General features: G+C 40.0%; 1 protein-coding gene across 13 annotated transcripts in view; it reads left to right on the top strand.

Annotated features, from left to right (window-relative positions):
• tjp1a (tight junction protein 1a) overlaps positions 1–25,707 on the top strand; it is a 101,774-nt gene that overhangs the window by 59,553 nt on the left and 16,514 nt on the right. For 6 of the 13 annotated variants that reach the window (XM_022194754.2, XM_022194760.2, XM_022194759.2 and 3 more), the window contains 17 exons: positions 8,662–8,718; positions 9,967–10,091; positions 10,274–10,376; positions 10,560–10,887; positions 11,147–11,253; positions 11,971–12,139; positions 12,324–12,459; positions 15,955–16,094; positions 16,761–16,866; positions 17,197–17,347; positions 18,998–19,106; positions 19,214–19,433; positions 20,470–20,654; positions 21,072–21,167; positions 22,619–22,645; positions 24,799–24,881; positions 25,299–25,509. In XM_022194754.2, coding sequence (XP_022050446.2) covers positions 8,662–8,718; positions 9,967–10,091; positions 10,274–10,376; positions 10,560–10,887; positions 11,147–11,253; positions 11,971–12,139; positions 12,324–12,459; positions 15,955–16,094; positions 16,761–16,866; positions 17,197–17,347; positions 18,998–19,106; positions 19,214–19,433; positions 20,470–20,654; positions 21,072–21,167; positions 22,619–22,645; positions 24,799–24,881; positions 25,299–25,509 — 2,353 coding nt within the window. The remainder of the gene's footprint in view (positions 1–8,661; positions 8,719–9,966; positions 10,092–10,273; positions 10,377–10,559; positions 10,888–11,146; positions 11,254–11,970; positions 12,140–12,323; positions 12,460–15,954; positions 16,095–16,760; positions 16,867–17,196; positions 17,348–18,997; positions 19,107–19,213; positions 19,434–20,469; positions 20,655–21,071; positions 21,168–22,618; positions 22,646–24,798; positions 24,882–25,298; positions 25,510–25,707) is intronic. The other 7 variants (XM_022194757.2, XM_022194765.2, XM_051960912.1 and 4 more) reach the window with 3 other exon arrangements.

The following is a 25,707-nucleotide window of genomic DNA, read 5'->3' as shown; positions in this document are numbered from 1 at the left end:
TCTGGTGATGCTAGATTCATTTATGTTGCAGAAACTTTTCGAAACTCATAATGAAGCTTCATCCACACCATATTATCACAGTAAATTTGCTTGTATTGATCAAGCTTTAATTTTGTGCTCAATGGTGGTTAGACAGAAACTGAAAAGGAGACAAAATGAAACAGGAGATGGAGGTGGTCGAAAGATCATGAGGCAAGGAACAGTGAGGGAAACCGTTTAGAATGAGAAACAAGCTGAGTGAGAGAGGTGGGCCTTGTCTTCTTATCTGCACATTCCTGTTGAATGTGTGTGTGTGAAGGGAGGGGTAGGGTGGGAATACTGATTGTTGTGTGTGTAGTGATTGGCTGGATCCAGTTCCAGGGCTGGATCTGGTTATCATTCTCAATGCCTTGGCTTACAGTTTGTTGCCAAAGAAACAAAAATAAAACACAGTCGTAGTGGATGTGTGTGTTCTCTGTACGTGTAGTCTACCACAAACAACTCTAAAAAACAAAGTTGTATTATCAAAATATCCTTACAGCGTTCCCTAATATGAACATCTTTAAATCATCCCACATGTTCTGATATGTGTAAACAAGTACAAGTGTGACAAACCAACAACTGCAGATAACACTGGCTTACTTATTTTTATTTCCTCCTAAGACTGTCTTACCAACCAAGACATCAAACAATCTTTACCCCTAACAGTTATGTTTGTTTTGGTTTCATTTGATTATTATTTTAATGTGAAAAAAGTCATAGTTTTTTATCACAGTTTCAAGTGACAATTCTCTGAGATAACATATTCATGCAATAGATGTGTGTTAGTTGGCAGAAATTCTGGCCTTTGACCCTTGCCACCCCCGCTTGCACACCCCAGAGGAGAAAAAAAACAACTCCCTGTCTCAGCAAAGTATCTGTTAGTCCTTAAACGTCTTACTTTATCTGAGGGGAAGGAGGGCTTCAAATCCCAAAGAAGACCCGCTGTCCAAGAAGCTGTTTGAAACTTTGAAGTTTATACGAAACCCACAGCTTGCACTAAACCAACAAGAAAGAATGAGAGGGGGAAAAAAATGAAAAGTCAGAATCCCACCAGAAGTTACTATTCTCCTCTCTGACCTCAACACTTCCTGTCTCTCTAGGCAGAGAACAATTAGTGTGGTTGAGCTGGGATGACTTTGCTGCCGGATAAGCTCCACATGAGAGTTAGCCTAGCCTAGCTGTGTGTTTGGGTCACTGGATAGCACTGAACAACTCGCTGCACATCAGTTCTGTGGAGCTGTTCTGTGGTCAGTGAAAATAATCAGAGCCTGCACCTGACCCACAGCCTCCAAAAAAAGCCCTCAATTTTTTCAAGCATTAATGCATTATGCCTATGATTTTTTTAGACTGATTTTTTTCAAACATATTTATTGCAAAAGAACACTATATTGTATTAAAAGTCAACACAGTTACCAGCATGATCAGAATAAATTCAAGTTTTTGTGTAAATGATTTGGATGAGCAGTTTCTCTTAAGAGGCTCTCATTAGACTAACATGATTTTCACTGACAAAATCTTCCAGTCATCTCAAATGACAGCTGTAACAAGTTCATTACATTACCTCGAATTGGCAGGGGTTACAACATGGAGCCTGACTTTGTCAGTGTCTTTGGATGTTTGTTCATCTCATAAAGATGTTTCACATGTGGTGAAGGGTTAAATAAATGTTTAAATAATCATCTTAGTTGGCATTGAGCTGTAGCTGTAAGAAGTGACATCTTCGTGGATGTTCGCTTCTATTTACATACTGCTTTCATCTGTCTCTGAATGGTTTTACAGTATCCTGTAAGAGCCATGCCTGCTGACATGACAGTGCTCTCCAGTTCTGCATCCTGCTGTCCATCTATCCATCCATCCATCCTTCTATCCATTTCACAGTGTCTGCTTTCATGAGACAGCAGCACTAGACTTCAGAGAGAAGCATGGCTCAGATTAACGTTTTAATCCAAAAGCCAGGATTATAGGTTTTGTATTTTATTCCTACCCTCACTATTCTAGCAGTCACTCTGTGTCAGATAATTTTCAGTCAGAGGTGTGTGTATGTGTGTGAGTGTGTGAATGTGGTTTGTTGTGTCGAGGAGAGCCCTGATGGAGAGGTTTTTCACCAAGCTGTGTAACAGAGTAGAGCTGCTATTTGAAACTAATTAACTCAAGCATATTTGAACATGTCAGCACAACAGTACATCATTGCTGACTGAGGCTCTGCATCATCGTCGTCGTCGTCGTCACCGCCGCCGTCGTCGTCATCTGCCTGTTGGCCACATGCCCTCATCGGCAAAGTCATGTGTGCAAACGCTTGCAGCCCCTCTCTCCTCCCATCACAAAAACAGCCTGCCCTAAAAATCACTACTGCTGAATCCATCTATTCAACACTGAAGGTGTCGGCAGTTATTTTGTTGAGGTTGTTGGTAATGGTGCACTTCATAGGGTTTCATAGTTTGCACTAATCTAAAAGACAGAATGTCAAAGCTTACATTAGTGGATTACACATTGCATGTGTTTGCTGCTGAGTGCCTGCCCTCCAGAAAGAGCGTATGTGTGTCTCTGTAATTATGTTTTGTTTGAGTGTACTGCTGCCTCACTTTTTCCTTTGGGTCTCTAAGAGGGGAGATATGGTTACCATGGATACAATTGCCCCAGTGAAGGGCCAAGCTGCTGGTATAGGGTGGTGCAGGAGTTGGTCCTAAAGTCTCTTCTCTTCTCTTCTCTTCTCTTCTCTTCTCTTCTCTTCTCTTCTCTTCTCTTCTCTTCTCTTCTCTTCTCTTCTCTTCTCTTCTCTTCTCTTCTCTTCTCTTCTCTTCTCTTCTCTTCTCTTCTCTTCTCTTCTCTTCTCTTCTCTTCATCCAGCTATCAAGCCGTTTCTCTTCTTCATTGTTTTAAATCTCTGCTGCACACCAGAGTAACATGTTAACAGGCATGAGGAAAGGTATCAACCTTGATATGTTTGAATAGCGTTACAATCCTAGTCTTATGTACTGTGACTACTTGGCTTACAATATTCCCTCCAAGTGAGATTTCAGATTTTCTTGGGTTGCGGGATGTAAGATGTGGTGAGGTATACTAGTAGGAGTTTTCAATAGTTTGCACAGGGTTTTTTTCTGGAAGCTGAAGCTATTTCCTGCAAACAGGAAGTGGAATGTTTTCCTGTGGGTGCTGTGGCTGTGCTTGCTTACATCCTGCCTTGGGCTATCAGAGAAGAGCAGACACACTGACCTACAGCTTTGTCAGGATTTTACCTCACACTTGCCGTCATCTAAAGACGCAGCACTGCTTGGCGGTTGCTCAGTATTTGTCTCTATACCTCTGAATAACTTGATATGAAAAAAGGAATAGTTCTCATTCAGTGGCAGAAAGTTCAGTGCTGACCTGTTCTTTTGTCCTTTTTTCTTTACTTCTCCTACATTTCCATCCTGTGAATTCCTATCTTGGACTTTGTAGTTGATACACCCACTGTATGAGGCATTCCTGTGGTTTAAATGAAGGGAACATAGATGAAGGGAGGTGGTGAGTAATGGACTACCGGACAACAGTTTCATTGGTGAAGCACTGATAAAAGGCCTGTGTTGTGCTTCTTCTCAACCTCCCCTCAACCCGTGGCATTAGTCATAAGATGACCTCAGTGTCACCTGCCGCTTTGTCAATTTCCTTCATACATTAGTAGCTTCATTGGATGAAAAAACTAGGTAGTTTGGTTTTGTCAGCGCATTTCTCTTTGCTTAATTATTTTGTTCCTAATGCCCTGAACTAGTGCATGATATCCAGGGTCTCATGTTTGTGGCTATTTCCAGCTGAAAGCTTTTACTACCCAAATGTTCTGTGATTTCCAGCTGACTTCTCATTTGGTTGCACAGAATACAGGGGCTTACAGAGCACAGATTCTTAAGCTGTTGGCAGTGCTTTTGCAGTTTGTGTAAATTCTCCTTAAATGTGAACAAGTTTGAAGACTATAGAGACTGAGCTGCAAGTGCTGAAACCTTGCATGCCTGTCCTGACCCTATTTATCACTTCTTTCTGCAGCAGGTTATTATTGTCCATTTCATCATTCGTTTCATTCCAGTCAGTTCATCAGTATGCCCCAAAGAACTGGATTAGTCTCTGCCTTTGAAGAGCCTGAGTGAGCTGTTATCATCTTTACTGGACTGTGTGTTATGGTGGGCCAGGCAGGGCCAAGCAAGACTGGCTGTAGCTTGAACAAAGAGGCCCTGTAGTGTTAAATCATGACTTGTGTGTGTGTGTGCACGGACAAGTACACATGTGTGTGGTTTGATGGCTGCTCTTTGTTCCCAGCCCTGGGCCTTGCTGGCTAGAGCTCAAGCCTGACTAATATGGATGTATAAATACACTAGTCCGCCGTCAGTTTGTGCAACATCAAGCACACCATTGTTTCACACAACTCTGTGACTTCAGAGATAAACCTCATCCTTTGTTCCCGACAATATTTTTATTATTGTTTTACTCCAGAAAATGAGGCACACTTGTGTTCATGTTTGTCTTGGCCTCACATGTTCTTTGATCTTTGCAGTTGCACGATTGAAATCATTCCTGTTATGAAATATATGAGATCACCAAATTACCTTTTGACACAGAGCTACAGCTTGAAGCGTCTTTTTCCACAGAGAAAATTCCCGCCTGTGGACATTTATTTTACGAAAGATCAGACACCATTACCCTCCCTCATTCACATCTCCCATTAATTAGTTGCTAAAATTTATACGTCGAAGATGAAGTGATTATTATGTTGGTGTGTCTGAATAAATCTTTGAAATGAGTGTGCTACTAGGTTTTTAGTTGCTCTTTTCCCAGCTTTCCTAAGACTTAAGCTCTGTTTGCGGTCTGCTTTCCATCCTGCTTATATCTAAAACTCAATCAGCCAGCCTGCTAATCATCACTTCACATTGCACTGAGTAATTACTACAATAATCTCATCTGAGAGGCATAGCTGTCGTCCCAGTAGAGTAAATATTCTAAGCAGCCTAACACACAGACGGGTTCTTTCTCTGTAACAATCTCGACTATGATCTGTTTAGCTGAGATTATCAGTAAAACTTGTATTTGCCATAACCAATGTACCATGTGTTTTTAGGAGACTCTTCTTTTCTGGCAGAGCTCCTGGACATATTAATCAATACAGAAACTGCTCCTCACAGACTGTCCTAATTGTAATCTGTGTCTGTCACTCACAAAAAAAAAACTAATTTTTTTATGTGACTGAAAACTTAATATTTCAAACACTGTTGCAATATGTTTTTATTGATTAAAACCAAATCCAGCAGTGTGAGCACTTATATAAATTTTGTTTCAGGCCTTATAGTGTGATGGGAGGCGCAGCTGCCTTGCTGCAAATGTGCAGTGTATTTGACATACAGCCATTTGTTCTCTTACACAACGTCCACTCAGATGTTTAATAGAAATTTAGTTAAAGTCAAGCTAAGTCCTATAATTAAACTAATGCCTCTTCCTACTTATATAACCATGTCTACGCCCTGACGGCTCATACACTCCGTAGTTACTATAAACCACCCGTTGCATGCCTTGTGGTCAGTGTATAGGTGTGGATGTGTTGCATGTGTCAGCTTTCTAAACATTGGGGTTTGGTGGAGCAACATGTGTTTCACGTGTACTTGCTCTGATTGCTTTTAAATTGCATCCAATTTAATGGTTGTCATTAAACTGTATGTGCCTGTTTGTAAGCTAGAAAGGAACAAAAGGGTGCAGAGTAAGCTCAAGGACCTGTTCTTTCACCTGCCATCCTCTACAGTTCTATGCATCCCGTTTCTTTATACTGTATATTTATGTTGTATAAGCAGCCCACAGCCTCACTCACCTCCTCCTGCTACTCCCTCTCCCTGCCTATCAGTGCAGCCCACAGTTTAAGGACAAGGCCACCTGCCTGCCTGACCGCCTGGTCACATGACCCCCGTATACTGTTGTTTCTCATAGCGTAGCCCCTCTGTCTGCCTGAACTGTTGGATGAATGAATGGATGAACGGATGGATGAATATATCACAAAACACTTTAGTGGAATGGATGTGTTTGGGAATGTCGGGGCGTGTGTGGGGGGGTGGGGGGTGGTGGTGGTGGGGGGGTCCATGGTTAAATGGGTCAGGTCCCCTCACACAATAGTGGCATTACTTTGGGAGTTGTAGGGGCAGACAGGAGAGAAAAGAGAGAGGGAAGGAAGGATAGGAAAGGGGGGGGGGGGGACACCCAAGCCCTCTGTGCCAATTATGGACATAAATAACATCCACACAGAGCTTCCATGGAAATTAGGGTTTACTGTTTATTCTGGAGCTTCAGGCCAACTGATTCATTGCCATATGGTGCACAAGAGTGAAAAGGAAAGACTAACCACAAATCCAGATTAGGAGACCTACAGTATGTGCAGCATAGGGTTAGCATTTACAATGCCTGTACTTAAACCTGTTCTTGATTTAAACGTCACATTCATAGACTGTATATATAGTGGACGTAGCAATCTGGCTCCAGAATTGAAGTCCACCCGGAAGTGTCAAAAACTTGCAATATCACGCCGTCCTTTAGGGTTGGCTCCAAAAAGCTTTTTCTCCATCGACCCCAATTCATTTTTGGAAAAAATAAAATTTGATAGACTGATTTTCTACAGCTCAGGATTTTTTTCCCGTTAGTTTTCATGGTCAAAATGAGAGATCAGGTGGCCGATCTTAAAATAAATCAATACTGAATTTTAAATAAATCGTTAAAGTTGGCGGGGCCAGGGGGCGTGGCTATACTTGATAGACAGCAACAGAAGCCTCTGCGGTAAAATGTGGGCGGGATAAGAGAGTCCTCAGCCAATCCTGCCCCTAGTTGCTCTCCAGTCCAGTCTGTTTGATGACGTCACGGTTAGTTTACGCCTGGTCACATTTTTTTTTTTTTAAATTATGTAAACTGGCTAATCTTTTTTGCTCTGATATTTTGCAAAAGTGATATTCAGACAATTAATAATTTTGCAATCATCTTCAAAGTAGTTCTTGATTGTTTTCTATTGATCAACTGGACTCATCAGTCAATGACTTTGGTTCAAATTGTGTTCATGTAAAAATGAACTGCACCTTCCTGCAACGAGATCAAAAATAGGACTTCCATTATTTTTATAGATCATGCTACCTACTTCAAAGTATACTCATTCTTTTCATTGTATTTAGACTAATTTAAGTACTTGTCATGAAGCATGTAGCTTCTTTTTTGCATTTGACTTTCTTTTGCTCCACAAAATTACAGTATTATGTGTCTAGGCCTGTCAACAAACACCAGACGCTCTTATCAGGTGGCTATTGGTCACATGCAGATGGTAACCTTGTAGCGTGCACCTCCTGTAAACTGTATATTTAGTATAAGGGAAGGTGATGACAGTAATGACCATGATGGTGTTGAAGATGATGAGTGAGATGGTTTGGGGATTAGGTGATGATGAAGGGGTGAGGCAGTAAGATTATCGTGATGACAGGGTAAACAGATGACATGGGGTGTTGTTTTAAAAGGCTGATTATAGAAGGTGTAGTAAACGAGCACCCTGCCACGTGTGGTGGTGTTTATGCCTGTTCTTTCCCCTTCCACATTGGACTGTGCTCAGCACTCTGCCACAGACAGCTGTACCATCACTCCCTGCAGGCAGACAGACAGGACAGCAGTGTTGCTTCCTCAGCTGGAGGGAGACAGAGAAAAGCTGTAATTTCAAGCTAAAAATAGCTTAAAACAGTGTTGTTTGATAAACAAATTGAAGAGTATTCATTTAACCTAATAATAGTAACATTATTGTCTGATGGTTAAATAACAGTTATGCGGCATTTTTTTATGCTTGCTCTGTGGGAACAAACAACAGAGAATCCATGTAAAACGAAAAATTTAAAAAAGCATATGTTAAAAGATGAATCATGCAGAAAGAGAAATGTGAATAACATCGTACAACTCGAGAATAAGTGAAAGTAAAACTTTTCCCTCTGAGAATCAGGGCAATCCAGCATGGGAGGACAGAGGAGCAGCTGAATACTTACACTTCTTCAGCTCTCCTAGATGGCAAAGCCAGGAATAATATAGGAATGTTCTCTCAATGTTTGAGGTCTCAGTCAGTCTCTGCCGGCGCTTTGCTCATGCTGCTGTCATTCATCATCTTTTCACATGTAGACTTTTTGTACTCCAGGGTAATAAGCAAGAGAGATTACCTTGCTGGTAACCAAACAATCACTCTGTCTGCTGAAAAACAACAGGATATGGAAATATTTATTGTATGTGTAGTTTACAGACTGGTGCTGTTTTTTAATGCTGAATGTGAATGTATTGTAAATCTCGCAGCTGTTGACTTTAGTTCTGCTTGACTAAATTATGTCAAAATCTGTTTTTGAAAATGTGAAGCACATCTAGCCTTCCAACAGGAAGCAGTCGGGCAGCTGAAGTTTTATCATATTACCTGCTTTCATGTCATACAAAGCTGCATGATGGATATTGATATGGATGGATATTGCATCTGGTGTTCTGACCTATGTAATAGAACCAATGTGGCCTAAGATAGGTTGGTCTTATTGTATTTTTTTTTTTTTACCAGAGTGCATTTGAATGTACACATGTATCTAATAAACTAGCCTGAAGATACTGATCCTTTCGCTCTCATGTCTTGTGTTGCAGAGTGCAGCGATGGAGGAAACAGTCATATGGGAACAGCACACAGTGACCCTTCACAGGGTAAGTGTTCATAACTCTTTATTCCACTCTTCCTTTCTTCTCATCTTTTCCTCTCTCTGCCTGTCTCTGGTGTCCTAATCATGTAAAATGTCTTGTGTGCTCGTCTCTCTGTTCTTTGCCCATCCATTCCTTCTCCTGTGTTAAGAGGCCCAGCTGTAGCAGCAGGATGTGTGGTAGTGAAACAATAGTCAAGGAACCCAGATGGCAGGAAACAAGGCTAAGGAAGACAAAAATCAGCATCCACTTCCTCACTACTTCATTTCACTTCCTTCCTGTTGGCAGCATACTCATCTCCCGAACACAACTCCAGGGAAAGAGGGAGATCATTGTTTTAGCCAATGTGTAATTAAGATAGATTGTACCCCGTTACCTATTGTAAGGTTAGTGAATATCACAGACTATCCCCTGTAGCATCATCAGGTTAACTGTCAAACGATTCAAAGGCCATGTTCCCCAGTCACGAAGGCGTATACTCCTATTGTCTTACTATTCTGAACTTCTGAATGTACCTTCTGTTTGAAAGCACTTTAGCTTAACATCTGTTGTTTTAAATGTGCTATTATTTAAAACAATGGTGACTTGACTTTGAGTACACTCTTGTTAGTTGATGCTTCTGTGTCGTGGGATTGTGTAGAACACCTGTCTAGACTGGCCTGCTTGCTGTAATCTAATTAGTGGCGGCTTTATTGAGGCTAAAGGAGCGGCCCAGTGTGACCTGCGATTCTTAGCCTTGCAACTCTCCTGTATTGTTGTGGTTGTAAGATTAGCCTTTTACATCACATTGCATGCTCAGTTGGTTGCTGGCTTTTGGAAAGGCAAAAACAAAGCATTCTGCAAAACCTCCATTGAGGCCTCTTGCAAAATTAGCAAACTTAGAAATTCCTATGTTTGTTGTAGTCCATGGTAATTTCTTCAGTCCTTTAAAGCCCTCCTATACTTGGCAGAGCACATTACATTATTATTGTTAAGTAACAGTTTTGATGGGAGTTGGCCTGAAGGGAGTTTATTAAGATGAGTTAAGAAAAACTTCATTGATCCCACACTGAGGGAATTTACACATTATAAGTTATAATAAAAAAATATGACCACCTTTCAAATGTACAGCTAAACTATGATGAATTTACATATGGATATGTACAGGTTTTCATCTTAATCATTAACATGTTTGCAGCATAGCTGTGCACAAGGCAACTTTATCTTCAATTTCTGCCAAATCAGTCAGTCTTGTCCGTTTATTTTCATGTGTAGGCCCCAGGATTTGGGTTTGGCATTGCCATCTCAGGTGGGCGAGACAACCCTCATTTCCAGAGTGGAGAGACGTCCATTGTTATATCTGATGTGTTGAAAGGAGGTCCTGCGGAGGGTCTGCTACAGTAAGTGTTGGACTATATTACTATTATTATTGACCTCATACTTTGTTGTAATAAGATCACACTGAGTTTTCCCTGTTCTGCTCCAAACTGCTGAAGTGTCAGCTTTCTTGATATGCATCATGTAGACATATAATTCTTAAAAAATATTTATGTATGATAATTTTTTCCTATTTTTTTTTCAGAGAAAATGATCGCGTGGTGATGGTCAATGCAGTCTCCATGGACAATGTAGAGCATGCCTACGCTGTTCAGCAACTTCGCAAGAGTGGCAAAAATGCAAAGATAGTAAGTTTTATATTCACCAAATCTAAATAAGGGCAAAATACTTTCACAGTGACCCATGATGGCACTAAAAGACATTAAATGTCACAGAGCCATTTCACATCATTAATAACATGTAATGTATTTCGGATGTGAGTAAGAATATAATGTTGGCCCCATAACGTGAAACTTTGTCTACTTTCTAAGACTATTCGTAGGAAAAGGAAAGTACAAATCCCTATTTCGCGGCCAGGGGATAGGGAGACGATGTCTGAGCACGAGGAGGAGGACAGTGATGAGGAGGACGGTTATGATCACCACAGTGGTCGTGGTGGCCAAAGTGCCTATGGAGGCGCGAGCGGAGGCACAGGCACTGGGAGGCGTCATGATCGTGAGCGCAGCAACAGTGGGAGGCGGGATCACAGTGCCTCGCGGGAGAGGAGCGTTTCCCCGCGCTCTGATCGCCGATCACAAGCCTCTTCTGCTCCACCCAGGCCTGCCAAGGTCACCCTTGTCAAGTCTCGAAAAAATGAAGGTGGGCAATACAATGTCTAAGCATCTGAAAAGTTGACCATGCATATTGTCCATAAATGTGAATTGCATAAATATCATAATGTACCATACAAACAAAGTGGAGCGGGTTATTAAATTCTGAAGTATCTCATCTTTACTGGTACTCACAATAGGGTCAGTCAAAACTGCAATGTGGACGAGTGTGTTCATCCTTCTTCCAAGTGATGGTTACGCTGATGTGCCTGCTAACATTACTTTGTTATGCTTTTCACCTTCGAAAGCAGAATATGGACTGCGACTAGCCAGCCATATCTTTGTGAAGGACATCTCTCCAGAGAGCCTTGCTGCTAGGGATGGAAACATCCAGGAAGGAGATGTTGTTCTTAAGGTAAGAGAAAAGAGAGGTGTTTTTGTTTGGATTGGGCTGAGACAGAGGTTTTAAAAATGAGTTAAAGACAGTAAGAAGAAATTAAACTGGAAAAACACTATTATAATCCCAATAAAAGATGAACATATGAAGATATTATTTAAAATATTTTTTAAAGAGATGTAGTGAAGAACAGGGAAAAGAGGAGAGTATTATCTCCTTTTTACTATTTTTTTTTTACTTGTGTGCTGTCAGCGCCCAGACTGAGGTCACTGTTCATTAGTATGCAGGCTCACCAGCCACAAAACCACACATTGCACTATTCCTTTGATTTTTTTTTTATTTAGTTATTTTTTTAATCCACTCAATTTCTGAGTGAATGAACCCCCTTCAGCCTAAAGAAATGCATTCAAAATTCAACTTAATATTTCCTTTTTACTGAGGTGAAAAGGCATTTTCTGACCGTGATTACAGGACAAACCCCAATATGAAGTAATATCTACCATTGTTAGTATATGGTACTTATTTCTCCTCTCTGTGCCTGTGACAACACTATTAGCATTGTACACAAGTTCAGTTATGTGATCCATATTAAACTAACCTTATTAAGTCTAACTCTACCTTGTGATGATCCTTTAATTTTTAAAAGCTCACTGTTGGCTCTGCAGATGAAACTGTGTTGTGAGGCTGATGTGTCTTCTTAGTTCTTGAGCTGACCTGGTCCCCTTCCTCTGGCAGATCAATGGCACAGTTACAGAGAACCTATCACTGATAGATGCCAAGAAGCTGATTGAGAGATCAAAGGGCAAGCTGAAGATGGTTGTGCAAAGAGATGAGCGAGCCACACTGCTCAACATTCCTGACCTTGATGACAGCATCCCATCAGCCAATAACTCCGACAGAGATGGTGAGACAACATGCATGGAGCGTTGACTTGTTGGGTGCAGCAAGTGTTGACTGCAAGAGCTGTGAAGTGTTTTTTAATAAAACAAATTTGAACATTTTTAGTTGAAATTAGAGTTTTCTTGTTACTCTATTTTGATTTACATCATTGATTAAATGCTGATGCATTCCTAATTCAAATTTCACAGACATTTCAGAAATACACTCATTGACATCAGACCATTCCAATCGATCCCATGGGCGAGGTAGTCGGTCACGTTCACCTGACAGGCCCGAGACATCGGACCTTCTCCGTCACTCACCTCGGCAGATCAGCAATGGCAGGTAGGTCAACTGCACATACGCACACATCTGACTGCAAATCTGATGATGGGACCCTGTTGTCACACAACACAGTCATACATCCATACTCCCACAACACCAACTTCATACATCATGTTCTAACCCACAAGTGAGTGGGTGCTGAGTAAGCACCTTGAACCACTAATGCATAAATCAATAGATGAGGACATAACATGCATAAACCATCACACTCCCTCTGGAGCCATTAGTGACTTCAAATACTGGCAAGGAAGAGGGATTGATCTCCTAGTTGACTATGGTCTTGTTTTGAAAGCATGTAAGAATGCAAACATAAGTGCATTTGTTACTGAACACAACACAGTTTTACTCTTGTTGCCATTACTCACGTAATGGAATGAGGATATGTATTTTATGCTGCATGTTCAGTGACTACTAGATTATACTATCTCTGTGTACAATATGCGTTTGCTATCCCTGTGACCTCCGCTTGTCATACCACCAGTTAGACCTTTCACTAAGTTACCGTCCTTGTAGTGTGAAAGTTACACAGCTGGCATATAGATGGGAAAAGAGAGAGAGAGAGGCCACAACCAAATGACCCTAGTTTACATCAGTCAGTGTTGAGCTTAAGCATTGAATGAGAGGTCTGCAGACGTGGATCCAGTTGATAAAACTTAGGTTGAAACTGAAACAGACATTGGCTGCAATGAAAAAGGCAAGATATATTACTGGTTTCTGTAAATAATCCAGAGCAGGTACACAGAGACCTTGTTTGTAGCCAGAAAAAAACAACCAGAGGTGCTATTTCAGGAAAGGGTCACTGTCAGACTCATTGCTAACGAAATGGTGGCAGTTTCCTTTTAAGCTTCTGTGACGTTGATGAGATGTAGGTCTGGCTGTGTGAGATATGAGTGCTAATCCTAAAGGGCAAGTTTTTCACTACAACAGATATATGAACTCTAATTTAAGCCTAAAAACATAGCCTCACTGAGTTTCGGATCACACACACGCACACTTAAATCAGCTGTTGTAGCTGATGTAGATGGAAGTTCACTATGCTGCTGCTTGTTTAACTGTGTGGCTTATTAATTGCTTGTCAGTCATAATAAGAATAGAATAACCTCAAATGCAGTCATTTCATTAAATAGCATATTGTGGAGTACTCATACTTGTTAAAATTCAGGATGAGGGCAGGTTTGCTGTTGCATAGATTGCTTCCGATGTAAGTAAATGGGTCCATTCAACAACAGGCCCATGAGTGTTTGTTTTGAGAACTTATCACTGGAATATGGTGCTTTTTGTTTCATCCCTCTTTTATGTTTATGTGCCAAATTTAGTAGTAGAAGTAAAAAAAACAAATGTTATGCTGTTTTATTTTCATTTATCACTGTGGATGATGGGTAATTTGGGAAGCATAAGACATGAGGGGTACACCTGCTACTCATGTGGATGTGGTATAAGAAGTCATTCAGTATGACTGTCGCCAGACTATGATGTAAGGGAATGTTTTTACTGTCTCTCAGTTTAGGAGGGGTAAAAGGAATTTGACATACTTCCCACAGTGCTTTGCCCCAAACCAGATGGTTCATTGAATGTGATTGGCTGTTGCTTAGATGCATTCTTTTCTCCTCCCTAAAACACAATGCTTGTTGAGATTTTTGAATACAACGGATGATAAAAAAAAACACTTTATCAAGTGTATCTCAGTGAGCTTTAGTATACTTTCTGCACAGGCAAAACGCTCTGTACTGTCGTTCAAGGAATTACAATTAAATCCTCTTAATAATGGTTCAGCGTCCAGATATATTTGCGTGAGTATCTCTTTTTTTTTTCTTTTTTTTTTTTTTACAATATTTTGTAGTTTCTGTGAATGATACGCTTAATTATTAGATTGTAAGCTTACAGGGATGAAACTCCGGTTTGTATTTCAAAACTGTGATAATATATGTCTAGTCACTGTTGTTAAGTCAGTTTTGTTGTGTAAATATTTTAAAGCTTTTGAATGAATATATAATTATGGAGACTAGAGCTGTTTTGCCGTGTAGATATTCTGGTCTCGCCACTTCTGTCCTGTTTCTTTGTGTTTTCTAAATCTCACCTACCTTCTTGCTTTCTTTTCACTGTACAGATACTATAAAAATGTGAAAGGGAGGGGATTGAACAGAAGGTTCTGTCAAATAGTGTTTGTCTTTGTGACGCCTTTTTTAGCACCATTCTGCGGCAAGAAGCAGCAGATTTAGGCCACACCACACTCTCTCTTTGTCCCTCATTCTTGGTCTGTTGTATCTCTCATTTTTCCCTCACACTCTTTCTCATTCATTCATTACACACACACACACACACACACACATACACACACAGACTACGCCTTTCTTTCTCCCATTACAATTCTGTTATTTATCCTTGGGATGCAGGGGCCTGATATTGCACAGAAAAAATTCTTTTGTAAAACTGAATGGTAGTGAGAACTGCCAAATTCTGGAGGCTAGAAGAGGCCATAATGTGTTGGAAATTTTTGTAAATAAGGCCTGAAGCTGTACAGCTTACACATTGGACCCTGATTATTGGCCATTACCTTGTAAATGATGCACATGTACTGCCTTTGTATCTGTGTTTTGCTGACGTTTGCTGGATGAATATTAGTGACTACCAAAATATGCGCCTCTGCAACATATATTTTTACCCTACATGAGCAAAACTGAGAGCACCGCCCTGAGAGTTGTGCAGTCAGAGCTGGTGGCACAGCCTGCACCTTCACACTCTTGTACAAAAGCTTCTGAATACAGCTCAAGTACTGTGCCAGCAGCCAGTCATGTGATCAGATTGGAATTCAACCATTGTTTTAAGCAGCAGAGCTCTTTCTCCTCTGTTCGACATAACTTGCTAGACTCACTCACAGTTTTCCTTAATTTATTTTATCCAGGTTAAACAGGAACTTGACCTGAAAAGTATCCTGGCTTAAGACTTCATGTTAAGAGCCTCAGTCTGATTTTTCTTTTTCTGCTTGTGTGCTTTTACTGACTAGTTTAGTGTATGGTCTGTAAAAAAAATTAAGCTTAAATCAGTTTGTTTAGTTTGGAAAACAACACCGTGTCTTCTCCTATTGAACTTAATCAGTTTCTGGTTGGAATATGGTTTGCTGACATAATTCGTAGTCTGCACAGTTTCAAAGGAATAAAATCTCCACCATAAAGAACACACACAACTTTACACGGGTGACGAATGTGCCTGCTTTTATTGCCAATTGTCTTTTCATTCAAATCTTCTCTCCGTTTGTCCTTATGATGTAGTACATGGTCGATGCTATTTCCGTTTGGGTTCATTATAGTGTCTGTCTTCCTGGTGATATCCACACAGGACAGAACTAGCACTAAACACAGAATACACAAGGTCATCTTTACTAACACTGAAAACAATGTTGCAGTGATTTAAGGATGTGTTCATAAAAACTACCAGCTTCTAGCATTAACATTCTTCTCATACTGAACTGCTTTGTGTTGTTATTGTTTATTTCAGCCATCGAAGTCGAGATGAGGATCGCGTATCTAAGCCAGGGGCCATGTCCACACCAGTCAAAAGCTCTGATGATGGTGTTTTGTCACAGGCCAGTGACCAGGCCAGCTCCAGTAATGACAAACAGTTGCCTCCGCTGCCTGGTAAAGACACTTTCTGCCATCATCAGCTTTTACCACCTTAAATACTTGTCTGTCTCATCCCCTTTGACAGTGAAGTAAAGTTCAAGTCTTAAAGCAAACTGATGTTGTTTTAGTTGACATCCTACTGAGGTATAATCCCCTCTTCAAGTAATTTGTTCTGTGTTGAGCTGTGGCTATTTGCTGTCGGCACCGGAGTGTAAATTAGTTAAAAGACACAAGTAAGTTTTAGACAGTTAGACAGTGAGTCATAGGCGAGATACACCTCCATACCAAACTCCATTACTGTTTAAAGCACCCACAATCTCAACTATTGTTTATATACTATCTAATGGGCACATTCAAGTGGTGATTAATGGTACATTACATTTTGAAACATCCTTCTCACTATTTACAAAGAAATCCTCGCTACGCATGTTGACATCTGAGAAAAATAAGCCTGTAGGCTGCAATAAATATCAAAACAATATTCATAACGTCTGACATGCATTAAAGCAGATGCTTTCATGTTTGCGGTTGGTTTCACGTCATTACCTACTATGTTGTTTGCTGTCTTTACCCTACAAATAACAGAAGTGATGCAGTATTTTATTTTTGATTTTGTATTGTTTTTTTGTAGTTTATTTTTGTGTAAGTGTGTCACGTCTGCTGTGTTTGTATTTGCACCAGAACCAAAGCCAGTTTATGCACAGCCGGGTCAGCCTGACGTGGACCTGCCTGTTAGTCCATCCGATGCCCCTGTACCCAGCGCTGCACACGATGACAGCATCCTCAGGTAAATATTCTCAATGTTTTTCAGTACAATAATGAGCAATGCAGACCTGGACTGTAGAACATAGTTTATATAAAGTGCAAATATTGTTCACTTTAACAACATGAATTAACATTGTTGTTTATTGAAAGTGTTTCTGCCATATGTCTGAAGATTATTTTCCATTAGGGCAAAGATTCTGGTTGTTTTTTGTTATGGCTTTGTTGTTGTACCACACTGTGCTTGCTTGAAAATGTGTCTGTTTTTAGTGTCTCATAGAATGATTGTTTTGAAATCTCTGATTTGCTGACCTTTTTGTTTAACTCTTACCTGTCTTCCTGTGTTTTCCTGCAGGCCAAGTATGAAGCTGGTCAAGTTTAAGAAGGGAGAGAGTGTCGGCCTGCGGTTAGCAGGAGGGAACGATGTGGGAATTTTTGTGGCAGGAGTTTTGGAAGACAGTCCAGCAGCTAAGGAGGGGCTGGAGGAGGGAGACCAGATTCTCAGGGTATGCTACACTCAATAACTTGACCGTTGTTTTGCCTCTGTTTTTGGGATGTCTGCGTAGGTGTCCATCCTTGTCTCATGAATGCAAATTTTTTTTGAAGGCCTGGAGGGAATTTCTTCAGATTTGCCACGAAGGTGTTTAAAGGTCATTGTGAACTGACAAAATACATTTTTGGCCATAACTCAGGAATTCACATGCAAAATTAGGATAAAATGATGAAGTCAAACAATTTCATACCCAAAAGGTTAAAGGTCACATCTGGGCACACATGGATGTCAAGTGCAATTTCACTGATTGGTAAAGGCACACATCCATGAGACTGTAATTCTAGTTTTCTGTCTGTAGTAACTGGACTTTAACTTGCCTTTGAGCATGTGAAGCCCCATTTGCACTGCCACAAGAGGACTGACACGTTGTCCATGCATTGTATGTGCTTCATTAGTTTTACATATTTCAGAGAAGAAATCTGTTGCAAAAGCAACAGTTGACTGGGCTGGAAGGAAAGATGTCTGATGTAGATTTTTGTAATTGCATTGCTCTGCCATAGTATTGTGCAGCTTGTAAGGTGTTGTTTTCTGTCAGAGTTAATTCATGTTTTTCTGTTTTAAAAGTATTTAACATTACTGTTTTTTTTCCATGTCAGATAAATGAAAGTGGGCGGAACATCTGGTGTTTTTGTCAAACACATAATCCATGACTGCCCACACTAACTTAGATAATTAGTGGTGAAACTATGTGATCCATGGCCACAGTAGATTTACTTCTGTGTAAAGAGATCTTGGGAATAGAGTACAATGTATCTATCAGTCTATGAGTCATTCCCGGGCTTTGCTTCATGTCAAAACTCCCCTTGTTTCCAATATGAGGACACAATAGAGGTCGTTCTTGCATTCTGACCTCTGAACAGTCGCCTGTCTGTTTCACTGAACACTAGAGTAACATTGTTGATGGGATGATGGAAACCCTCTTGATGTCAGTGTTGGATCCATTCTGACATGTTTATCCAGCAGCCTTACACCTGCTTTGAAGCTATGTAGTTTAACACACTGTATAGAAGCAGCAGAATGTTTAACTACATAGTTTTTTTTGTTTAAAAAAACATTTGCAAACTGTCTTTATTTCTTTGTATTATCTTATCTCCTTCTCTTTATGAATATACAGCATCTTATATTCCTCCAACTCCACATTGTAGACCTTTGTCAGTGCCTGTTTGTGCTCTCCCCACAGTACAAACTCATCTTAGAGACTTCCAGGACATTGTTTTCCAGCTTTAGGTGGTTTCCCTTTGGTCATGGTGTGCTAGTGGCGATAAAGACGTCACACCCCTCTGTTTCTGGGAAGGATAAAGGTGTCTTTCTGTGGTTCAGTGACTTAAATCCATGTGTTTCTGGTTCTCCTGCTGCCCCTCGAGCAGAGTCAATAAACAGCAGTTATTGTGTTTAGCACAGCACCGGGGGATCAGGGGGAGGCTGCTCAGTTTGAAGTGGAATATATTGCTTTGCTTCTGTTGAGAGACGATCTTACTGACAGTGGAGAAAACCAACAGTTTTCAGCAATTCATTTTAGCAAGGTTAATTAAAAATGTATTAAGATCAAGTTAAGTCCTACAATAGCGCTGCAAGTTGACCTCGTCCACCTCTGCATCTGTAGGTGAACAATGTGGACTTTGCCAACATCATCCGGGAAGAGGCTGTGCTGTTTCTGCTGGATCTCCCAAGAGGAGAAGAAGTTACTATTCTGGCTCAGAAGAAAAAGGATGGTGAGTGATGACGACGTTAAGAGCTGTGTTAGTTTTAACACGTGAGAACTACAGTCCAAATCTGCCTATAAAACTCTAACCTTCTCTGTTTGCTGCTTTGTCTTTAGTGTATCGGAGGATAGTGGAATCGGATGTGGGTGACTCTTTCTACATTCGGACACATTTTGAATATGAAAAAGAGTCGCCGTATGGGTTGAGCTTTAACAAGGGTGAAGTATTCCGTGTAGTAGATACACTCTACAATGGCAAATTAGGCTCTTGGCTCGCTATCCGTATTGGCAAGAACCACCAGGAAGTGGAGAGAGGCATCATCCCCAACAAGAACAGGTAAAAATGTTTTAAGTCTCAGCTTTTAACACATGTAGAGCTAGACATGCCACTTCATGAGTGGTACTGAATCCTTGAAGTTGATTTGAGAGTAACAAGGAAAAATTTGAATGTAGATCATTTCTTTTTGTTTTACTGTAATGTTGTTCCGCTGCACTTCACACATTTATCATTGTGCAATAATATGTTATTGGTAAAAGTTTGAATTCCGTGTTACAGTATGTTATAGACTGATTGTGTTTTAAAGGTAGGATATTTTAACGCATCCAGTATGTCAGCTGTGGATCCATTGTTTAAAGTTTGTGAAGGTTTTGTGTGGCCTGTGCATCTGAGGATATATAGCATAAACCCTGATCTAGCCAACAGCATCTAGTTTTGTGTCGACAACTTTCACTGCCTCTGGCAGTGTTTATAGTTTTTAAACAGAGATTCCTCACTGTCTGCTGCCAGGAAAGGCTTAGCTTTCAACATGCTGCATGCATTTTAATCACGTACATTAAGCACTGTGAAATATATCACAGCTCCTCAGCCAAGTGAACCTTTCTAAATATGAAACCATAAAACACACTGAGAATTTAAGGTTTCAAATACATACATCAGAGCATAACTTTAATTAATCAAAGCCACACCAGCATTCACCACAATATTTATCATGAGATAATAACTTTTGTTTAGAGTAAGATGCTTGCAAGTTTGAAAATGCTGACTCTGTTAACAACTCATAAGTTATTAGCCCACTGGAGATAAATGCAAAAACATTGTATAGTATTTAGTTTCTTCATTATGTGAATATATAGCTTTAAATTGTGCTAGTACTGCAGGCATTCCTGTAACCTAAAATGTCATTATAAGGCATCATCAGCATGTCTTCAGTCTGTACTGTATCCTGGCGTTGCAATTACAGTGACAGTGTATTCCCATGGTTTCTGTTTCTAAACAGTAGAAAGCTTATTGTGTAATACCTGTACTATCAAAAAGTGTCCTTGAAGGCAGTTTTGACTGGAATTAAACCTTGCACCTGCTGTTTCCTGTCCAGAGCTGAGCAGCTATCCAGTGTGCAGTACACCCTCCCGAAAACACCTGGAGGTGACAGAGCGGACTTTTGGAGATTCAGAGGGTTGCGAAGTTCCAAGAGGAATTTGCGGAAAAGCAGGGAGGACCTGTCAGCCCAGCCAGTTCAGACCAAGTTCCCTGCCTATGAGAGGGTGGTGCTCAGGGAAGGTAAGAGTACAGAGGCCAAGGTAGTCACAGGAATTACTTGGTGACTCCCACATACCTTTATTATACTTTGTCTCTACTTTACTGGCAGATGATGATCTACTAATGAGTGAGCAGATTTCTTATCGCTAACAGAAATGCAGAGTTGTCCCTGACATTTGGGAGGTTTTCTCCTTAGAGCATTGCATAGATATTTAGATGTGTGCTACTTTTCTAAGTGAGCAATTGGGTTTGCTTCACTTTGCTCCTCTTTGGTAAATCTGTGCTTCATGTGAGTTGTACGTTTTAAAGAAATTGAGTTTATGCACTGAACATATCAGTAATTACTAATTGCAATGTATTAAACAGTGTGTGTTTTTGTAAGTTTTATCCCAGGCTAACCTTTGGTAATCTCCAGGATATGATATTTTTCTCATCCAGCTGGATTCCTGAGGCCTGTGGTTATCTTTGGGCCAATAGCAGATGTGGCCAGAGAGAAACTGGCCAGGGAGGAGCCAGACATCTTTGAACTAGCAAGTAAGTAATAAAGCACCCATTTCCCTATATCCAGTCTTGATGTTCTGTGTTGTGTCCTGCTGTGTGCCTTGGATTGAGACCGGACTATTAATTTACCCATACCACATTGTTAAAGCCGAGGGCTGTTTTATCTTTGCATCAGATACTCACAGGAGTGGTTAGAAATGGTAGATGTTAGAATGATTGGCGGGTAAATGCCTTAATGGCATTCTCTTTTGTTACTCTTTTTTTAGCCTTTTTTTTTTTTTTTTTAGCTCTCCATGTCTGTGAACCCATTCACTGAGTCTGAGTTGCACTTTGGAACCCCCAATATACAAAAAAGGCCTTGTTTAGGGAGCATAAGAATTTTCTTCTGTGATACTTTTAGTGCATTTTTTGAGCTTAGCTTCATTTAATTTCATTATTTTCTCAGAGAAAGCTAGAAAAATGTATTATACAAAGTTTTTTGTTGCATAACAAATTTAGTTAATTATCTTGTGAGCTATTTGTAGCAGTAACCTTCTTACTTGTTTACAGTGAAAGGAGACATTCACTGGACATCACGATTTCTTGTGACTCTCTTTTTCTTATGAATATGCTGCTGCTGTAAAGATCATGTTGATCTTTACAGCACTAATGAAATGTAAACTGTGTGTTGCCAAACAGCTTGTTAAGGCTGCAAATCTGATTAAACAGCATAACTTTAGTTATTAGTTTTCAGTATTTAATTCTACTTATCAAATTGTGTAAAAACACGTTTTTAAATGTTTTTGTTTGGCTTTTAATACTTGTGATCACAGTTTAGTTCAAATGATAACTTAGTGATTAAATACACTGTGTATGAGGACGACCCCTGCTTTTCGCTGTAGGTAGAACTTAAAGTTGGATATACTGTGGAATTTTAGTTTTCCTCTTCAGCCTTTCTCCTTAGAAATAGAGCACTGTCACAAGATTTGAACAATGTAACAATATAAGTTAAATTTACAGTTTTCAATCCAGAAAATAATCATTCACAGGAAATATTTGCAAAATATTTAGTCATTGAGGATTCTATTTACTAGATGTCCTTCTGCCTAACTTCAAAGTACTTTTACTACTACTAGATATCCTGAGTTTGTTTTAATGAGTCTGCCAGTCAGGTTAGTCAAGTTGTGTATGTTTTTTTTTTCCTGTTTGTAGCTTCTGTCTTCCCCTTTCTGTGTTTATCTTTTACTCTCCCAGACTCCAAGCAAAGTTGAACACTTCTTTTAATTTCAGTCCTTATCCACCTCCTCTAAATTACAAGCATATTTAATGTGTGGTTTTCATTTTAACACTCAATGTTGAGTTTCAATTAACTGAAGTGCACAACCACACATGCCAGTGCAACCAAACACACATTCACTGCACGCCCACATAAATAGTGTTTCAATTCGTTGAATGTTTATTTGCACAGCTCCAGTGATGATTGTGTAACTGTATTCTCTTTACAGAAACACAGCAACAACAAGGAGGGGAAAGTATGTCACTTAGTGCATCCAGTTTTGTTTCTTTTATTTGATTCGGTGAATGGTGGATAATCTATACACACTAGTGTTTGGTGGCTAGCTCCCTACTCTATTGATGTTTAAACAACAGCCATTGCCTGGTTAATGCATATAGGGGAATAGCACTTAATTTGATTTTCTTTTGTCATCAGATTTGGCAGTAACTCTCTATTGTTGTATTTCAGCAGTGTCCTTAGTCTTGCAAAACCTTACACAGGAGACCTGAGACTAAAGAAATGTAATATCGTACTGACCCACAGCTAGCTCTCCACAGACATCAAGTGGAACAGGAGACTTATTTTTTGTGGAGAAAGCCTAGTTTTGAAATTGTACTTAACTGGAACCAAAACAAATGTGATCTTTAAACACGCATTGCAATTTGTAGTTAAAATAAATCTCATGTTTTGCACATTTGACGTCATTTAGGAAGATGTCAACGTTGATCACTGAGATGGTGGAATTCTTCGTTTAACTAAAATGTGACTAATGTGAAGAATTAATTTTTGCTCTTGTACATTTTGCACAATTTAAATGTTTATAGTGCTGTGTGTCAGTGTGATATCTTTGCTTGTTTGTAATTGTAGTAGAGATTAGCAGTAGTTAACCAGTGTTTCAAAAATAGTATATTTTTCTTCACACAGAAATACTACAATATTTAAATTCAGTGCTATTCCCCACATAACGCAGGTTTCATCATATAGAATGGCAACAGCAAGGCTGCATGTCGAGCTGTGCAGTTTAACATGCTGTGGAGACTGAAATGTGCGTGGAGATCTTTTTAAAGCTAACAAACTTCATGTACGATTAGATGAAAAACAGTAATAAATGAAGACCTGGAATTACTGGACTGGGAAAGAATAAATGAATTTGTTATTTACCCATTAATATGGAAGCACATCAACATGGCATTGACTGATGATGCCAATAAAACCTGAAAGCTGCTCAACTTTTGAAACCTTAAAATAAATAGTTTGCTATTATTTTAGTGTTAAAGTTAAAGAAGTTGTTAACCCCATCCATGTATTTTTCAGATTATTTACATGCACCATGGTGGTGGATTTTCTTTTTAGAAAAGCACTCATAAGACAAAGCAGACAACAAAAAAATGTACTGTGACACTGTATGTAGAGTAAAACTGGGTTCCAGTGCAGGACCAAAGAATAATGGTTATAAAATGTGATCATCAACCGTCATTTGATAGCACATAGACCACTGGGCAAAAGGGGGGGCTTTCACAGCAACTGCTGTACACAACTTAACTGTCAGACTTTATACGTAGATGTCAGTGTCGTGTCTGTATGTGTCCGTCACATTTTTGTTAATACAGTGATGGAAACAGATGTCTCAATCACCATCTGAAATTACCCTTCAAATTGCAGAAAATCAGTGATGGTATTGAATCACAAAATTTAATGTTTAACATTGCTGCATATGCTTGAACCTCTGCATGCATGGCTATATTTATTTGCTCTTTTATAACCTCCCTAATTTTATCTATACCCATTGAGCAGTGTTTGCAGATCATAGATCCAATTAGAAAATTAAGCCCGACCCCATGATGTGCTTGAGTCCTTATTATATTGAACACCCCAGTGAGATGACTGCCCTCCTTTGAACTTTGTGTTTCTGGGCAAGAAACCATTGCTTATCTTTGTTTGAATCTTAAACCCCTCTTCACATCCTTGCTTAAATCCCTAAGGCTTACAATGACACTGTAGTCTCATTAATCCCAAATGACCCTTCTGCTCTTGTATGTGCATATTTAACGTCAGTGTTCCTCACATAACACAATCCGTGCACCATGATTTATACTGCTACATGCACTTGCACACACATATGCATAAAATACTGAATTTCCTTCCCTAAACCTACCCAAAAATACCTAATGAGTGTTGCATGAATTGGCTGCTGCCCTCATTTTGTCTTTATCTAGCTTTTTTTTTTTTTTTTTCAAAAATGCACACTTGTCTTCTCCTATACAAAGATTATTGTTCTGAATTTAGCCACTCTATTTATGGGAGTCGACAACTGCACGCTACAAGGATGTCTAATTGGGGCACAGCCTGTGTTTATTGTGGTTGTTCCGTGTTGATGTGATGCAGTGACTGTCCATTTGTCTTCCATAGAGAGTGAACCCAGGGATGCAGGAACCGACCAGAAAAGCTCTGGCATCATTCGTCTGCACACCATTAAACAGATCATTGACCGAGTGAGTGAAATGAGATACGAACACGTATTGAAGTAAAATTATGAAAGATATAGATATAAGCATGTTCAGACAGATTTATTTTGGTAATTTCAAAGATGGTGAGGAGCTGCAATAATATGCACAGCTCACTGCTGCCCTCTGGTGTGTTTCACTCTTAAATACGATTTGTTGCCTGAACCCTCAGCAAAGGCAGGACTTTTTACTGTAGCAGGTTCCCCTAAGAAAATAATCCAAACGAATCAGTTGACCTTAAGGTCTGTTGCACACAAAATGTAAAAATTTGTGGTGTTGTTGACCAGAGAGCACTCTTTTTTGACCAAACTGTAACTTGTATTCCCACAGGGATTTAAGGCTCAGTATACGAAAAAGCAACATTTACGACATGTTTTTGTTTTTATTTGTTCTCTGTCTATGAAGGACAAGCATGCAGTGCTGGACATCACCCCTAATGCAGTGGATCGTCTGAACTACGCTCAGTGGTATCCAATCGTGGTGTTTCTGAACCCAGATACCAAGCAGGGCGTCAAGAACATGAGGACCCGCCTCTGCCCTGAGTCTAGGAAAAGCGCAAGGAAGCTTTATGAACGAGCCCTCAAATTAAGGAAGAACAACCACCACCTCTTCACCAGTGAGTGCAGTGGGAGAAGTAGATGGTTCATTCAGAGGGTGAGATAAGGGGATGGTTTGACTGGAAGAGATTTCACAAGGGGCAAAGACGGTTCACACGCATTTGACAGCTGAGTGCTGCAGTGTTGGAGGCTGTTGCAACACTTGATGTGCCTGGCTCGTTCTGTTAAAGTCCCAAAAGGTTGTTGAGCTCTGTCAC

Source organism: Acanthochromis polyacanthus, chromosome 2, assembly GCF_021347895.1.
Source record: "Acanthochromis polyacanthus isolate Apoly-LR-REF ecotype Palm Island chromosome 2, KAUST_Apoly_ChrSc, whole genome shotgun sequence".
NCBI classification, from domain to species: Eukaryota; Metazoa; Chordata; class Actinopteri; family Pomacentridae; genus Acanthochromis; species Acanthochromis polyacanthus.
Note: the sequence above shows the minus strand (reverse complement) of the source record. Positions and strands in the feature narration are given on the sequence as shown.